Below are 16,593 nucleotides of genomic sequence, written 5' to 3' on the forward strand. Positions count from 1 at the left end.
TTTAATGCATCCTAAACACTGGTTCCGAGACCAAACGCTCCATGGCAACGGCGCGCGTGACCTGACCTCCTACCCAGAGCTTGTTTTACAGTCACCGAGATGCGCTACTGATATTTCACAGATCTGCCAACGGTTTTAAGAGTAAACAAAGTGAGAATGATGAAGAGGGTACAACAGGACACTAACGTTACTTCTCATGCAGAAACTCAGAGTGCGCCTGGACAGAGAATACTGTTCACAGGTAAATAGGCCTATTTATGAATCTATTTTAGTAGCCTAGGACACGTTATTTCATTATCCGTAAGTTCACGAATTTGAAACGTGTTCCTTTTTGTTGTCCTCAAGGACCAGACGGCACTGGAGATTTCCGTCCCAGATTGGACTATTTCCCCCGCAGCATTGGAATCGGCTCGTTATCTCCAGATGCCACCGGTGATCTCAACTACCTCTTCCGGCCTGGAGCGCACGCGACCCCGCCGTTACCAAAGCACCGCTGCACCGGAGAAGTGGGCTGGGGTCTGCAGTACTCCACTGCACTCAATAGGGCTCGGGCGTATGACGTCATTACTTTGCGTGGCGGCCATGTTGATGGCCTCATTTGCTGCTACTCGGACTACTGCGCACTGTTTATAGACGTGCTCCCTCTCAGTCGTGTGTCTTAATTTGGCGTTATTATTGGAAACCATGGTAAACCGTTGCTGCATTGTGGGGTGTAACACTAGATCACATAATCGCCATGGGAAAAAGTTCGAAAATGGATTAACTGAGTCGTCGGCTTGCTTGGATCGCGCTTGTAAGACAAACTGTTACATGGGGATATGGTGTTGGCTGATCGCGGCTTTGACATAAAGGACAGTGTGGGACTTATGTGTGCCGAGGTAAAGATACCTGCTTTCACAAAAGGACGCTGTCAGCTGGATGCAAGAGATGTGGGGAGCACAAGAAAAAATGCCCACCTCCGAATTCACGTGGAAAGGGTGATTGTAACCGTCCGCAACGAGTACACTATTTTGTCAGATAAAGTACCGATTCACATGGTGTTGCCAAGCAAGGACGAAGACATGACATTCTTCTATAAGATTGTGTATGTATGTTGTGCTCTGACAAACATGAGCCCTAGCGTTGAAATAAAATAAATGTGCATTAAATACAGCCATAAGTGTCTGTTGCATCCATACCCACAATCTTCAAAATAAATATACTTAAATCAATATAATGTGCAAAAGCAAGAAGTGTCACACAATCGCAATAACCGTATAATGTGCAAAAGCAAGAAGTGTCACACAATCAGATATTTTTCAGTGTTTATTTGCAAGTAGTGCAACCCGAGAACACAGAACGGTGCAGAATGCTTCAAGGTAAAAGGTTAACGTTACATAGGCTTCATGGTCTGCAGCTCCTGAACCCATCCATTTGTGAACTGCAAATTTCATATGAATCCAAACCGTTAATAGTTCCAATTTTGTCCATATACCGGTCCCTGGCTTCCCTATTTAACGTATCCCGGTAAATTCCACATCCTTTTCGGGATTTTAACATAGTTTTTCTTTCTCCCAACTCTGCTTCTCCTCGTTCGATTTGCTGTATGTTTACATTCGCGAGGCCATCAACATGGCCGCCACGTCCCAGAATGCAACGCAGCGCCCGAGCCCTATAGGCGGACTGTCATCAACAACAAACAAAATGAGGTTATTATATTATATTAATTATATTATATTATATTATATTATATTATATTATATTAGCCTATAGTATTATATTAATTTACTTACAATTTCTTTTGGCCAATGTGTGTTCATTAAATCATGCTTGCATATTTTTTTCTGGCATGGGCAAAACAAGTGGAATCAGTTTTTGTAGTCAAAACATAGAAATTGACTTTCAACAATAAACCTATAACTGAGAAACATTGTTGGCATAAAAGTGAGACAACCATGATGCTGAAATTTCAGCTTTACCATCACAGGAATAAATTACAACATTTTAAAATATATTAAGCTACAACAGAAACCAGGTATTTTGAATAGTAATAATAGGCCTATTTCACAATATTGCAGTTTTTATATTTTTATCAGATAAATACAAATCTCTCTTGTGTCTTATGATATAATTTTACCTTGGTTATATTAATTTGTATGTTTTTTAACATATTTTTTAACAGTTGTGCAAAGACTATAGTATTGCCACACTGTATGTGTCTAAATAAATAAAATACTTTATTTTCCTTTTCTGTCAGCTTTTAACCAGCAGTGCTGCACGGAGCAGCTCCCAGCCCATGGTGAGCTAAACACACACCAGTAACCATGTATAGGGAAGGGTTAGATTACCTCCAGCTGATGGTGATGGGTTACACTGTCAGGAAATGGGTAGAGTGGATGGTGAGGAAGCTTTTCTCCTCTTGTAATCAATAATTCAATGCTTGCACACAGGCACACTCAGCCCCAGTTTCGGGACAAGCAACCGACCTGCAGGAGGTTCACTTGGAACCACAGCGCACATGATACTTAACAGCAAGGACGACAACAAACAGTTCCCGCTTAATGAGGAGACATAATAAACAAATGATACACACTCTGCACCCTGTAACTGAAATACAGTGTCTGAATAGTGTCTAATCTCAAAGTACTTTACTAACCATTCTCTCATTCTTCTTCTGTCCTGTCTGCAGTAAAAACAATGCATACCGAGAAAGCAGAACAAGACACACTACTTTTTCTATAGAAGGTTTGGCCAAAATGATGGCTAAATCATTGGTCAAATGATTCTTGAATGTGATCATTAGACAGTTTATTATTGATAAAACTATGTTATAAAACCACATTAAATGCATCTTTCTTTGCTGTACTGTTCATTTCTTGGTCCATGAAATGGTAAAGTAGCTTTCTGTGACTTCACAAATTACACAACATAATATTTTTTTATCACACTGTAAAAAATACTGTGCCCGTTTTACTTTTTAAAAACCGTTTTAATAAAATTGAGGCAACTATTTGCATCAGCTTTTTGAGTATTTTAAACTCATTTTATTTGTGTTTATCCTATTAGAATGTGCATGTTTTCAACTTGGACTCTTAAGTAATAGCAACACAATTTTATCAATTTAGAAAATTATAGTTTTAAGTATATCCAATATAATCTTTTAAGTAATATTTACAAATGTCTCCTTGTAAGCCACACATTAAGTTACTTTTTTCCAAGCTACTTTTTTTAAAATATAAATTGAATTATTTTCTACATTTTTTAAAATGACTATGAAACAGTAAACCAGCATCTCAATACAAAACATTTATTCACTTTAAAATGACAATGCAACAGTGCAAAACACAGTAGCTTATTTTTTCACCTTTACATAAAGCTGACTTCAAGTAAAAAAAACGTTATGTACTACAAGAGGTAGAAACAGTATTTAATTTTCGTAGAACAGTTTTTTCAATGACCATTGGTCTGTTTAACCCACTGAGAACAGTAATTCAGTCATCTAATTAAAACAATGTTTCGAACAATGTTAAAAACATAAAATTCAAATACATCAAAATTATTACATCAGCTGATAAAAAAATAATCACTGAGAAAAGTGAACACCAATTTAAAAGGTTAGTTCACCCCAAAATGTAAATTCTGTCATGAATTATTCACCCTCATGTCGTTCCAAACCTTCGTTCATCTTCAGACACAAATTAAGATATTTTTTATGAAATCCCAGAGCTCTCTGATCCCTCCATTGACAACAATGTGATGAACACTTTCAAGGCCCTAAAGTATAGGAAAGAAAACAAAAATAACGACTTTATTCAGCAATTTAGCTTTAGCCTGTTAGCATTAGCCAAGCCGTGTAATTCAAGGCAAATTTAAGTATTTATCAACACAAACATTTAGCTTTATCCTTGCTATATTTAAAGCATCAAACCTTTGAACAGTTCATATTTAATGTCATTCTTACCAAATTCAGTCATGTCACCTATCAAAATGGCGTCTGTCACATTTGTGTTTTTGCAACAGCCAAATCCACTTGTTTAGACTTTTAAATAAATTTTACTTAAAAAGTATCTTGAAAAGGCACACATCTAAAAAGTCTAGTAAACATTACTCAAGATAATACACGCACCATTTGATTGTAAAAAAAAAACATGTGTTTACAACAACATTATATTAAATAAGTACCAGACATAGATTTATTTGTTGAAAATATAGAATTTATTTTTGTTACAATTACAACCCCACAGAGTCATTTTTCCCAGTGCATATAGTCAAACAGGTATCAGATACACTGAAATAAAGTGTGTTGGATTTACATTATTTAATCTTGTACATCGGCCTTACATGAGTCAATTAAGTTAAACAAGCATCATTTGTTTGTGTAACTTCAACATCATGAAATTAAGTCATTTTAAGTGAACCAATTAAGCTCTCTGGCATGATTCAGGCATTCAATTTCATATACAGTATTCATTCATCCAATTCAATTTAATATATTTTAAATTCACACAACTGATTTATAATACTAGTTATAAGCTATAATATTATAATAGCTTTAGCTCATTTTAATTAAGCATTTTGAACAAGCATCTCATTTGATTATAATTATTATAATTATTTCTATAATTATAATTTTATATTGTATTATGCTTATTAAAATTGTGAAAAATGTTTTTCACACTAAGAAATAATGTTTTTTTTAAGAACTGTTCACTGAAAGCTTTTATTACGGAACCAAAAATGGTTCTTCTAAATGGCATAACTGCAAAAATCCCCTTTTAGAACCTTTATTTTATAGATTTAGTCCCAAATGGAGGCAACGTTTTGAAAAAAAAAGTAAAGAAACAACCATTTGCTGTTTACCTCATATCTGTGGTTCATATTGCCTGGAGCTTATAACGTCTCACAAATATAGAGCTCAAATCCTCTTAATAAGGGTCGCCATAGTTCCAGACAGTCGATAGGAGCAAGAAAGCAGTAATCCTGCAGTTCAACAAGTTTATGTGATCCCCTGCCTGTATCAGTGGCCAATCCCAGTTAATAATGGCACACAACACTCTTCAGCCATTTCCAAGACCAAGAGACATGACCCTCTTCAGCTGCCACTCTCACTTTTTCATTTCATGTCGGCAATATTTTTTTTAGAGTGTGGTTTAAGCTAAAGTATGTGCTTCACAAATTATTTGGACAATATGTATTGGCGTCCTTGAGCCAGATGAGGCTTTTCTAAACTGAAAAATCAGCCCCTTACCTGTCACCATCCCGCTAGCGAGATGCTTGGCTCTCTTTTTTTATTGCCTTTTTTCCCTATCAATCACATACACTATATTGCCAAAAGTTTTGGGACACCCCTCCAAATCATTGAATTCAGGCGTTCCAATCACTTCCATGGCCACAAGACTGGTTCTACAAACATTCGTGAAAGAATGGGTCGCTCTCAGGAGCTCAGTAATTAGCTTCAGATTAGCTCAAGAATAGTGTGTAGAGAGCTTCATGGAATGGGTTTCCATGGCTGAGCAGCTGCATCCAAGCCTGGACTCTATAGCAGTGGAGACGTGTTCTCTGGAGTGACGGATCACGCTTCTCTGTCTGGCAATCTGATGGACGAGTCTGGGTTTGGCGGTTGCCAGGAGAACAGTACTTGTCTGACTGCATTGTGCCAAGTGTAAAGTTTGGTGGACGGGGGATTGTGGTGTGGGGTTGTTTTTCAGGTGTTACTTCCAGTGAAAGAAACTCTTAATGGTTCAGCATACCAAGACATTCTGGACAATTTCATGCACCCAACTTTGTGGGAACAGTTTGGGGATGGCCCCTTCCTGTTCCAACATGACTGTGCACCAGTGCACAAAGCAAGGTCCATAAAGTAGAGCCCTGCACGCCTCAAATCTAGGCCCTAGCCCAACCCGTGTCCGACAGTTGATCAAAATTCTCGGTCCGAGTCTGAATGGAGCCTGTGTTCCTTGTTTTTTTTTTTGTTTTTTTTTATCCTCCCTATTACACACTGTTGCAGCCATTAAACTAGTTCAGCTTTGTTTTTAATGTCAAAGTAGTTATATTTATTTTTGTTTTTTTATTAAGTTAATTTAGAGATGCGGACACATGGTCTCATGTTGTTTCCACTGGCGCAGCACATCTCATAGTTTCTTTTAATTAATGAATGTCTAAAATATAAAAAGAAGGAGAAGCCTAAAACAGGCCCAAAGCCCGGCCCGCGTGTGAGGTATGACGTGAAAATTGGCCCGGAGCCCGGCCCAAGGGGCGTAAATCGGGCTCGGCCTGAAATCCAGGAATCTGCCATAAAGATAGGAGGAAAGCGTTTGGTGTGGAGGAACTTGACTGGCCTGCACCTCAACCCGATAGAACACCTTTGGGATGAATTAAAGCGGAGACTCTAGCAAGCCAGGCCTTCTTATCCAACATCAGTTCCTGACCTCACAAATGCTCTTCTAGAAGAATGGTCAAAAATTCCCATAAACACACTCCTAAAGGCTTTCCAGAAGAGTTGAAGCTGTTATAGCTGCAAAGGGTGGGCCAACTCTATCTTAAACCCCAGATTAAGAATAGGATGTCATTAAAGTCCATGTGCATGTAAAGGCAGGCATCCCAAAACTTTTGGCAATAAAGTGTATTTTAGTAATCCTTATAAATTATATATAATTCGAAAGCTTAAAACCTCTAAATTCCTCCTATGAAAGCCATTTTGAAATCAGACATTGCATTACCCTGGAAATTGTATTTTAAATCCTTTTAGCAGGCTCCTCCCCCTATGTGGGCGGTGTCATGTTTCATATTACAAAATGTATTAAAAAAAAAAGTGGGGTTTTTTTCGGGGGGGGCGGTTGTTTGGGGGATTCTTAATCTTGATAAAATGCATATCGTCTGAAAGGTCTGAGGCCCTATCCACACAAAGACGGGTATTTTTTGAAAACCGCAGCTTTTTCTATGCAGTTGGTTTGACAATTCGTCCACATGCAAACGCAGTATCCGGACACTGAAACCACATTTTTTTGGAAAACCCTGCCAGGGTGAAGATTGGTGTGGTCGTGTGGACAGTGAAAACCGGAGATTGTGGCTTGTTACGTCAGAACCAGAACGGCAATATCCTTTTTTCCAGGCTTCTGATTGGCCAACATGGCTTTACGGTTAAGGTTATATTGCCACCTGTTGGTTTGGCATGCTCTTGAAAGTGCCTCATAGGGTGCTTTTGTGTTTTCATGTGGACACCATTTGTTTTTTAAACAGAGGAGCAAAAACACTGTTTATAAAAAAAACCTGTGTACGTGTGGACTCAAGCCTCAGACTCAAGGTTCCATATTTGGTGACTTTTTTGTGATATAATAGATATTGTGACAGAAATCTATTAATTTGTTACAGGAGAATGCATAACAATTTTTGGTAGTGCCTAAACAGAATCTCATAGGTTTTGGATCTCATTGTTTTGGAACTCAACTTTGTTAGACAATTCTAAAGTAAAAAATGTTTTTGTTAAAGATTTTGTATTAGTACAGGCTACATTTGTTTTACATTAAACTTAAACTTCTATACATTTTTTTGAAGTGATTTCGCTTCAGCAATAATCTGTCTTCTTTAAAAAGAGATCAATCTTAGATTGCAAATCCAAAGCATCTATGAATTAATCATTTAAGTTGGATAGTACATTTTCAAAAAAAGACAGCATTTGAGACATTTGATTCTTCAGTAATTGTCTATAAAAGCATATTTTTATTTCACAGCAGCTATTTTGTTTTGCAGGATTTGCTGAACTAAAACATAAATTATGTTACTTAAATTAAATATTAACTGAAATAAAATGAACTTACTTAAAAAATGAACTTATTTGATTTCAGGGGTAGTTGCCAAGACAACAGTTCACATTTTAGTTTAAATTAACTTGATTTACTAAAAACAGAAAAAATAATTATATTCAGAAGGCAAAATTTTACTATTTTAAAAACCAATGGCATGTAAAGTTGTTGGATATGTGTGTTTTGTTTCATGTGTCAAGAATCATTTTCCAAAAAAAGCAGTAAAGCGCCTCAGCGTACTAGACTCCACAGCAGCAGAGGGCGCTACACGCTCACGTATGCTCCGGTTGCACAAGTTCTCTGCTTGCTTTTCACCGAATATTCCAGTTACCCGTCCAGCCAGAGTTCAACCCTTTTCCCTATCAAAATCTAAGAAAATGTCAAACCCAACTCCTGTAGCCGAGCCTGGAAACGCAGTCAACCCTCGGGTATTCTTTGACGTAGATATTGGTGATGAAAAAGGTCAGAATCTTTTGTTTTTCTTTAGAAATAAGCTGAATGACTGCATGCTTCTGTCGGTCTGCTGCCTCATGCCTCTAACTGCTTACAAGACAGAGAGAGAATTAAGAACTAAATGCACTCAACTCAGCCAGGGACACAACTATTTAGAAAAGCTAAATGAATTTCCATATTTTGCCATTGAACGGCGTTAGTGAGTGTTTTCTGTAATATGTACGAGACATTGCTGTTGTGCACCCTTGTGCATTTCATGTCCCTTTTATCTTAATATATAGGATAAGATATTAAAGTCCCATTTTTAAAGATTGTAATCATATTGATTAGTTACAATTCAGTGTACATGTGAAGAGTTAAGAGATATAAAAGCAAAATGTTTTGCTTAATACATTTTAAATTAGCCCATGATTTACTCACCCTCAAGCCATACTATATGTATAATACATCCTTCTTTCAGACGAATACAATCGGAGTTTATATATATATATATATATATATATATATATATATATATATATATATTAAATGTCCTGGCTCATACAAAACCTCATTTGCTTCAGAAGGCCTTTATTAACTCCCCGGAGCTGTGTGGAGCACTTTTATGATGGATAGATGCACTTTTATGGACTTCAAAACAGAAACAGTCATTCACTGCCATTATAAAGCTTTGAAGAGCCAGGCCATTTTTTAATATAACTCTGATTGTATTCGCCTGAAAGAAGAGGATGACTTGAGGGTGAGTAAATCATGGGGTAATTTTCCTTTTTGGGTGAACTATCCTTTTAAATAACAAAGGCATGCATAAGAAAAAAACTGACAGCACTTCATATTTCTACTCTTCAGTTATAGTGAGTAACTCTTTGGGAAAATAAACAGCATATTTTGAGTTCTTACTATTGATATCTGTCAATCAAATTCAATATGGTCAGATAAAATGCTTAAAAAATCATAGGGGACAAAATATGCAACCACATATCACCTGATGACTAAAGATAATTGAAACGGTCTGATAATTCGTTCCTGATGTTTTTGTTTGTCTCTGCAGCTGGCCGTATAGTGTTTGAGATCTTTGCTGATGTGGTCCCTAAAACGGCAGAGAATTTCCGTGCTCTTTGCACCGGTGAGAAAGGGATTGGTAAAAGCACCGGAAAACCGCTGCACTTCAAGGGCTGTCCATTCCACCGCAGTGAGTGTCCTGACCTCCCGTTTCCACGGAGACGCGTGTAATGATCCAATGCGCAGGGTTTAGTCATGGAAAACATGGATTGTGATTTCTAGGCCTGGGAAAGTCATAAATTAATATAGTGAATACACTTTTTTATTTTGTTAAAGTTATGCCAAGCTGTAAAATACTTCATTGCTCATGTCATGCTTGCAGAATAGTCTTATTAGTCAGATCTATATATTGAATATGATCAAATCAACTCTCTATAAAACAATGAATCAACTATATATTTTTTATTGTATCCTTCAGTCATCAAAAAATTCATGATCCAGGGTGGAGATTTTTCTAATCAGAACGGAACTGGAGGAGAGAGCATCTATGGGGACAAGTTTGAGGATGAAAACTTTCACTACAAGGTATGACCGTAAAGAGCCGTAAAGAATAAAGAGTCATAATTTACTCACCCTCAGGTTGTTCATACCCTGTAACACAAAAGTAGTTTAGCAGAATGTTCACGCTGCTCTTGAAAATTGTGGAAATCATGATATAGGATTCTGGTCACACCACCCATCTCTAATGCACATATTCAGTGACAGGATTTTTGAGTGAACTTTTCGTTTAATTGATATACTGATACTCATATACTGATGCGGGATTCACGTGGCATTTTTCACTAGCAACTTCATGAAACGTGGAAAATGGCACATCGTTATTTACAGCAGATTCTCACGATTAAAAAGAGTCCAAAGTCACCACAATCTGTCTTTTAGATCTAAAGATATTCCTCGTTGAATTATAACACACAAAAAGCAGCACAGCGGAATACAAAAATAACAGTTGCTTAGACTTGGCGTTTTCGTTGGTAACTTCATGAAACATGCTCTGATCTTTAAAAATGCCACATCCTTATTTTCAGCAGACTCTCACCAAGGTCACCATAATCCGTCACTCAGATCGTAAAATATTCCCACATAGATTTATAACACATTATAACCTGACAGGAGCACAAGCTAAATAAACAATTGTAGCTCTAAAGTGGCGTTTATGCTTGTAACTTCATGAAACATGCTCCGATCGTTAAAAACACATCCTGGCACATCCTTATTTACAGCAGACTCTCACGATTAAAAAGAGACCACGGTCACCATAATCCGTCACTCGGATCGAAAGTTATTACTCATGTAGTTATATACATTTAACCTGACAGGAGCACATAAGCTAAATAAACAGTAGCTTTAAAGTGGCGTTTACGCTTGTAACTTCATGAAACATGCTCCGATCGTTGAAAATGGCACTCAGTACTTACAGTTAATGCTCCCGATTGAAATGAGTTTAAAATCAACACAATCCATTGCGTCGATCACAAGATATTCCTCACGGATGTGGTGTTGATCAATGCAGTTTTGAAAAATATGGCAATTCATTTTCATAGCTAGGTGGCGCCCGCCAGCAGTACATTCCGGTTTCGAGGAATAACTCGGCGCTCGTTAAGATTAATTCTAAGCTTTAAAAGGATACCTAAATGATTTTGTGTTATTATATAATATAATATAAATAATAAATGTCTTTTATCAGCAGTTTCTCAGCATTTGATTGTCCAAATGTAATAATTAACATTTTCTAAAAATATAAAAAGTGTTCCAACAAATGATACATTTTGACTCTCCTTGCTATAGTTTGAGTCTTTAAAGTTGTCACTCAGAAAACAACAGTTTTATAAAAATGTTCTGTGCGTCAAGGACTGAACTAAAAGGCTACCTTTGTTCTAAATGCTGTAACTTTTGATTACTTTATGCTATCACCAAAAAATTTGATCCAGATACAGACCACATATAGGGGAACATTAGCAAAAAAGTATTTTTTCTGCTGCCCTATTTCCGGAGTTATTGAATGTTAAATAAGAAAGATTTGTAAAATTATATATATATATATATATATATATATATATGTGTATGTGTGTGTAAAAATTGTCTTTTATCAGCAGTTTCTCAGCATTAGATTATAAATATAATACATTAATATTTTCTAAAAATATAAAAAGTTTGCTAACAAATGATACCTACCGTTTGACTCACCTTGCTATAGTTTTGGAGTTATGAGTCTAAGTTGTGTATGTCACTCAGACAAAAAAAACTCTAAAAATACCTTCAGGGCTTAAGGGGTTAACCAAAGCCATCATTCTGCGTAATTGCTCAGAAATTGCTCTGAGATTAAATATACCAAACACAGCACTTGATTCATCTCCCCGAGGCATCTGCTAATTTCCTGGTGACCGCTCTGAGGAACAAATGAAACGTAGATAAACCTTGATTTTTCTTGAATGAAGTGGTGCTTCATTAATAAGGTTGTCTCTCGCTCTGATTTCCCCCCCGCCAGCACGACAAAGAGGGTCTGCTCAGCATGGCCAATGCCGGCCCCAACACGAATGGCTCACAGTTCTTCATAACCACGGTTCCCACGCCGCATCTGGACGGCAAACATGTTGTCTTTGGCCAGGTGCTGAAAGGAATGGGGGTGGTGAAGATGCTGGAAGGCATTGAGACAACGGAAGACAATCCTGTGAAGGTGCAAACATCTTTTAGTCCTTAAACGCATCATGACATCTGCTACCATGCTTCGAAATATAACGTGACAGAGATCTTAACTGGACAGGTGTGTCCGAGATCTTTCTTTTACAGGCATTTAGTCACCATTATCAAGATTTAATAGCCATGAAATTTAGTCTGTCGCCCGTTCTGCACAGGTGAACAAGCTAGTGTGATAAATGATTATTTTGAAAGGAGAAGACATTGTGCATTCTCTCCAGTAAGGAAACCAAAAATGCCTTGCCTTTTCCTTTTTTACAGTGAGCAATTGAATATGACTATTTAGATTGATTGCAACCGTCTCTCTCTCTCAGCCCTGCGTCATTGCTGAATGTGGAGAACATAAGGCGGGAGATGACTGGGGCATCGCACCTAACGACGGCTCAGGAGACGCATACCCCGACTTCCCTGAGGACTCTGACGTGGACTTTAACGATGTCATTATATTTCTGCATCTTCACTTGCATATATCCTATAATGTGTCACCTGCTCCATAATGTTGTATCACTTAAACTCTAAATGCGTTTCCGGGTTAATGCACTATAAATGATTTACTTATATCTTTATACAAAATTATATCAAAACACTTATCGCAATGGACCATATCTACAAACACAATATTAACTTGTCATTTAATGTTTACAAGTTTAAATATATATGCATATATAAACATTAAATGACAAGTTAATATTGTGTTTGTAGATATGGCCCATTGCGATTTGCGACTCAAAATAATACACATAACCTGCCGTTCAAAGGTTTTTGATTGGTACGATTTTTAAAGTTTTTTCCCATTTTAATTGGAGGATTTTAGATTATTGGCATCATCCCGGATTGACCTATTAGAAGCTGTTGTTCCACTTAAAATGTATTGATAGCCTTTTTAGTGGATATTGATGGATGGATAGGCCATTTAAAAACATTATAGTCTGCCACTTTATATATATATATATATACCATATATTACACAGGTTTACAGTATGATAGCTGAAATGTGATTCACATGCTAAAAATGCTAAAATATGAATTTGTCAAATCTAACAACTTAATCTGTTCTCTTTCTAGACAAACAAAGTCTTGTCTGTGGCAGAGGATGTGAAAAACATCGGGAATAACTTATTCAAGGCTCAGAACTGGCAGTCAGCCATAAAGAAATATTCAAAAGCTCTCAGGTGAGCACTTGGCTAGTCTGCCATTAAGCCCCATTACACTTACTCTGTGACGTAAAAGAGGCAGCTTTTAGACTTTCAATTTCAATTTGTCAAACCTTTTTAAACATGCTGTTATAGCTGAGTTTTCTTTTCTCAAATTGACTCACATGTCATGATGACATTCCCGTAAGTACCTGCTTGATATGCAAGATCTCTAAGTAATCATTGATTACATTTGTCAATGTGACATGTCTGTATGCATCACAGTAAACCAGCAGTGTCACTAAAGGTTACTTTGGTCCACAGGTATCTAGAGTGCTGTGGCAACATCTTAGACGACGATAGTGCCCAAAAGAAGCTGGAGCCCACGGCCCTGAGCTGCATTCTCAACACGGCCGCCTGCAAACTCAAACTGAAACTATGGCAAGAAGCGCTCGAGAGCTGTGATGAGGTAACATGGGATCCTCTGACATTTGAGCCGTCTGAATGGTGTCCAGTTGCATCGGGGTTAGAGGATATAAGAAGCAAAGGGCCTTGAGATGTTTTATAACAACCAGCCATTCAACGCTCTTGAAATAACCTTGTCATGGTCACTACCATTTATAGATCACCAGACACACTGTCTCTCTATTTAGGGAACAGTTGAAATGGAATAAGATGACTAATTTCTTGAAAGGGCCTGTAAGGGTGTGTTCACACTTGTAGTTTGGTTCTTTAGGTCTGGACCAAAAAAGAAAATGATACATTTTGTCCTGGTTCACTTAGCGTTCACACTGCCTTTTTAACACAGAATCTAAAGAATGAAAGGTATAAGAATACGGCCACAAGCTGATTGGACGGCTTTTAGGATGTTTATTTGAGACTGAATTTACAGAACATTCAAAACAATGCTGTGTCCTGGGTTAAATGTGCTTGTGTACATATTTTTACTAGCTGAGAACTTCTAAAATGCGTAAAGGAGTCACACACCGAGAATCTGCTTCAAGGAGACCGTTCTGACACCTGTACTGAACTCTAGTGGGCAATGTAGCTCCTATGACAAGAACCACCGGGTATGCCTAACCATTCTGCCCTTATTAGTGACATCACATCTTGTTTTTGGTTCGTTCAGATGTATTTGGTCCGTGTTGCGTTCCTATTTCAGTCGAACCGCACTAGAGTTTGTTTGGAAGCGGACCGAGTCCCCCCGAAAAGATTTGGATAGCAGCGTTCACACTTCAGATGAACCATATGAACAGAGCAATCGCACCAAACCTGCCAAGTGTGAACACACCCTAAAAAATTTTTTTTTTCTCTACTGGTTTGTGTGGTGATTGTGATGTTTTATTCATTATAACAGTTATATATTTTTTTTCTCAGGCCCTGGAGCTAAACCAGTCAAACACTAAAGCGTTATTCAGGAGAGCTCAAGCCTGGCAGGGACTTAAAGAATTCAACAAGGCCATGGTACAAACACTACACAGACTGAAATACACATTCATCTCACTCTTGATCAGTGGTTCTCAAACCTTTTCGGGTGGCAACCAAAAAAACCCAAAGAGAGTAGACTTCAAGTCTGGGGAATTAGTTTCTTACAGGTTGTGTGCTTGTTGTAGCTAATGACACTAAACAATTATGTTAATTGATCTTGGTGCTTTTGGTCAATTAGATTTATTTTGTTTATTTCATGAAATAATTTTTTTAATGAAATTCTGGCATCACTTAAGATTTTTGCAGTAAAATATCCCAAAACCACTAGGCCAGTGTTATATATTTTGTTCAGTTGAGTACTTAGAATATCCCAAATGTTTCCAACTATTTGTAAATCGTGAGAAATTGCTATTTTAACCGAGGAACCGGGACGTGTGAGCTATGCGTTTGAGGGAGTCGCCTGTCGATTGCGTCATATCTGCGTTACCCTCGGTTTCCGGTTTTATTTAGCAGAAACGCTTTACTCTCACTGCAGTGTGAACAAGTATCATAGCCGCCGCCGAGCGAACGTCATAACTTCCTTTTCAACACGCTAAGATATATCTAATACGATAAACAGAGTTGCGTTACCTCACACTCATGACTGGAAAAGAGGAAGTGGCGCCGGCGACCGTGTCATAATAAGTCCCGCCGGCGAGTCGACTATGCCATAATAACAGTCCCGCTCTTCAATCGCTCCTGCGGCCTTGCTCAGCTCCACAACACTCGGTCCTGCTCTTCTTCATACTACAGTAATGTTGATAATCGCATCCATGAACATGATTTCTGCCCGAGTCCTATCCTGACTCTTTTCCATCGGCTGTGAGGTGAAGACCACATGTCCCAAGATTCTGCGCTCAAACGTGGCGTCATCAAACTACGCCTTTGTTTTGAACAGGCGACCTCTAGTGGACGGTAAAGTTACATAGTGTAGCTTTACTCACCCTCATGTTGTTCCAAACCATGCATGACTTTCTTCCAAGGAACACAAAAGAAGAAATTATAAAAGGATGTGGTATTGAGCTTTCACGAAAAATTCAAAAAAATTATACATTATGAATTATCTTTGACCGTTAAGTTAATAAGAAAGATGATTAATGACTAAAACTAAAATAAGTTAATAAAAACTACATAGACTTCACAAAAAACTAAATTACAAAAGCATTCAAAAAAAAAAAAAAAAAAACTATTAGTAAAAACGAATGACACTAAAATATCAGACAAAAATCACTCCACAGTTACTGAACTCTGCACAAAGACCCAAGGTAAAATGTCAGATAGGTTCTGTATTTAAATGAATCGGTCTTACAATAATAGAAAATTGCTCCCATTACATGTCATTTTATTTCTGGGTATTAGCTTTTCAGGGCACTGATTATTTGTCTTTTTAAACTGCAGATCGATCTGAAGAAAGCACAGGAGATTGCACCAGATGACAAAGGTTAATTAGCTCTTTTTACGAATCCTAAAATATTTGATTATGATTTATGAATAGTTTTCTTTTTTAACATTTTCCTTTCCCTGGTTCAAGCAATTGGAAATGAAATGCTGAAAGTGAAGCAGCAAGTGAAAACAGAGAAGGAGAAAGAAAAGAAGATTTACGCCAAAATGTTTGCGTAAAGGAAACTGCAGTGACCTCACTCCACCACACCGACCTACCTGCATATGTTCACTTACATTGCACTTGTGTCTTAGTGTTAGAGTCTATAGCTGGGTAAAAAAACAATCCTTGAAGTCTCCAATTTAGGGTCAAAATTAAGGTTTGGAAAGAGATTCATATAATCTGTACCGTGTGTTATGAGTTAAGGAATTTTTAGTGAGCCGACCTAAAGACTGCTGACCCTTTTTTTTTTTCTGGGTTCATTTGTCTTAACTGCTGTTTATTCATTCTATCAATCGCTGACTAAAAAAAGCAAAACATTTGTTTATTTGTGAACTGGGAATTAGCCATGTCAGTTGTGTGGATTAAAACAATGAATATTTTCAAAGATTTTTGTGTTTGTAGT

The 16,593-nt window shown here is 37.4% G+C and overlaps 1 protein-coding gene across 1 annotated transcript; it reads left to right on the top strand.

Annotated features, from left to right (window-relative positions):
• The first annotated feature begins 8,076 nt into the window (after nt 1-8,076).
• Nucleotides 8,077-16,572, top strand: ppid (peptidylprolyl isomerase D). Its single transcript, XM_079839400.1, has 10 exons — nt 8,077-8,243; nt 9,283-9,423; nt 9,712-9,818; nt 11,779-11,967; nt 12,302-12,424; nt 13,053-13,159; nt 13,445-13,589; nt 14,498-14,584; nt 15,986-16,028; nt 16,119-16,572. The coding sequence occupies exons 1-10, from the start codon at nt 8,159-8,161 to the stop codon at nt 16,205-16,207; spliced, it is 1,116 nt and encodes a 371-aa protein (XP_079695526.1). The 5' UTR covers nt 8,077-8,158; the 3' UTR covers nt 16,208-16,572.
• Nucleotides 16,573-16,593: the final 21 nt, after the last annotated feature.

The sequence above is a fragment of the Gobio gobio genome (genome assembly GCF_949357685.1).
Source record: "Gobio gobio genome assembly, chromosome: 16".
In the NCBI taxonomy this organism is placed as follows: Eukaryota; Metazoa; Chordata; class Actinopteri; order Cypriniformes; family Gobionidae; genus Gobio; species Gobio gobio.

Excerpts from the sequence above, each read along its gene's own strand:
- ppid (XM_079839400.1), top strand. The coding sequence starts at position 8,159 with ATGTCAAACCCAACTCCTGTAGCCGAGCCTGGAAACGCAGTCAACCCT. Across the intron at positions 9,819-11,778 it reads ATGAAAACTTTCACTACAAG|CACGACAAAGAGGGTCTGCT; the intron begins GTATGACCGTAA and ends CCCCCCCGCCAG. Across the intron at positions 12,425-13,052 it reads CTGACGTGGACTTTAACGAT|ACAAACAAAGTCTTGTCTGT; the intron begins GTCATTATATTT and ends TTCTCTTTCTAG.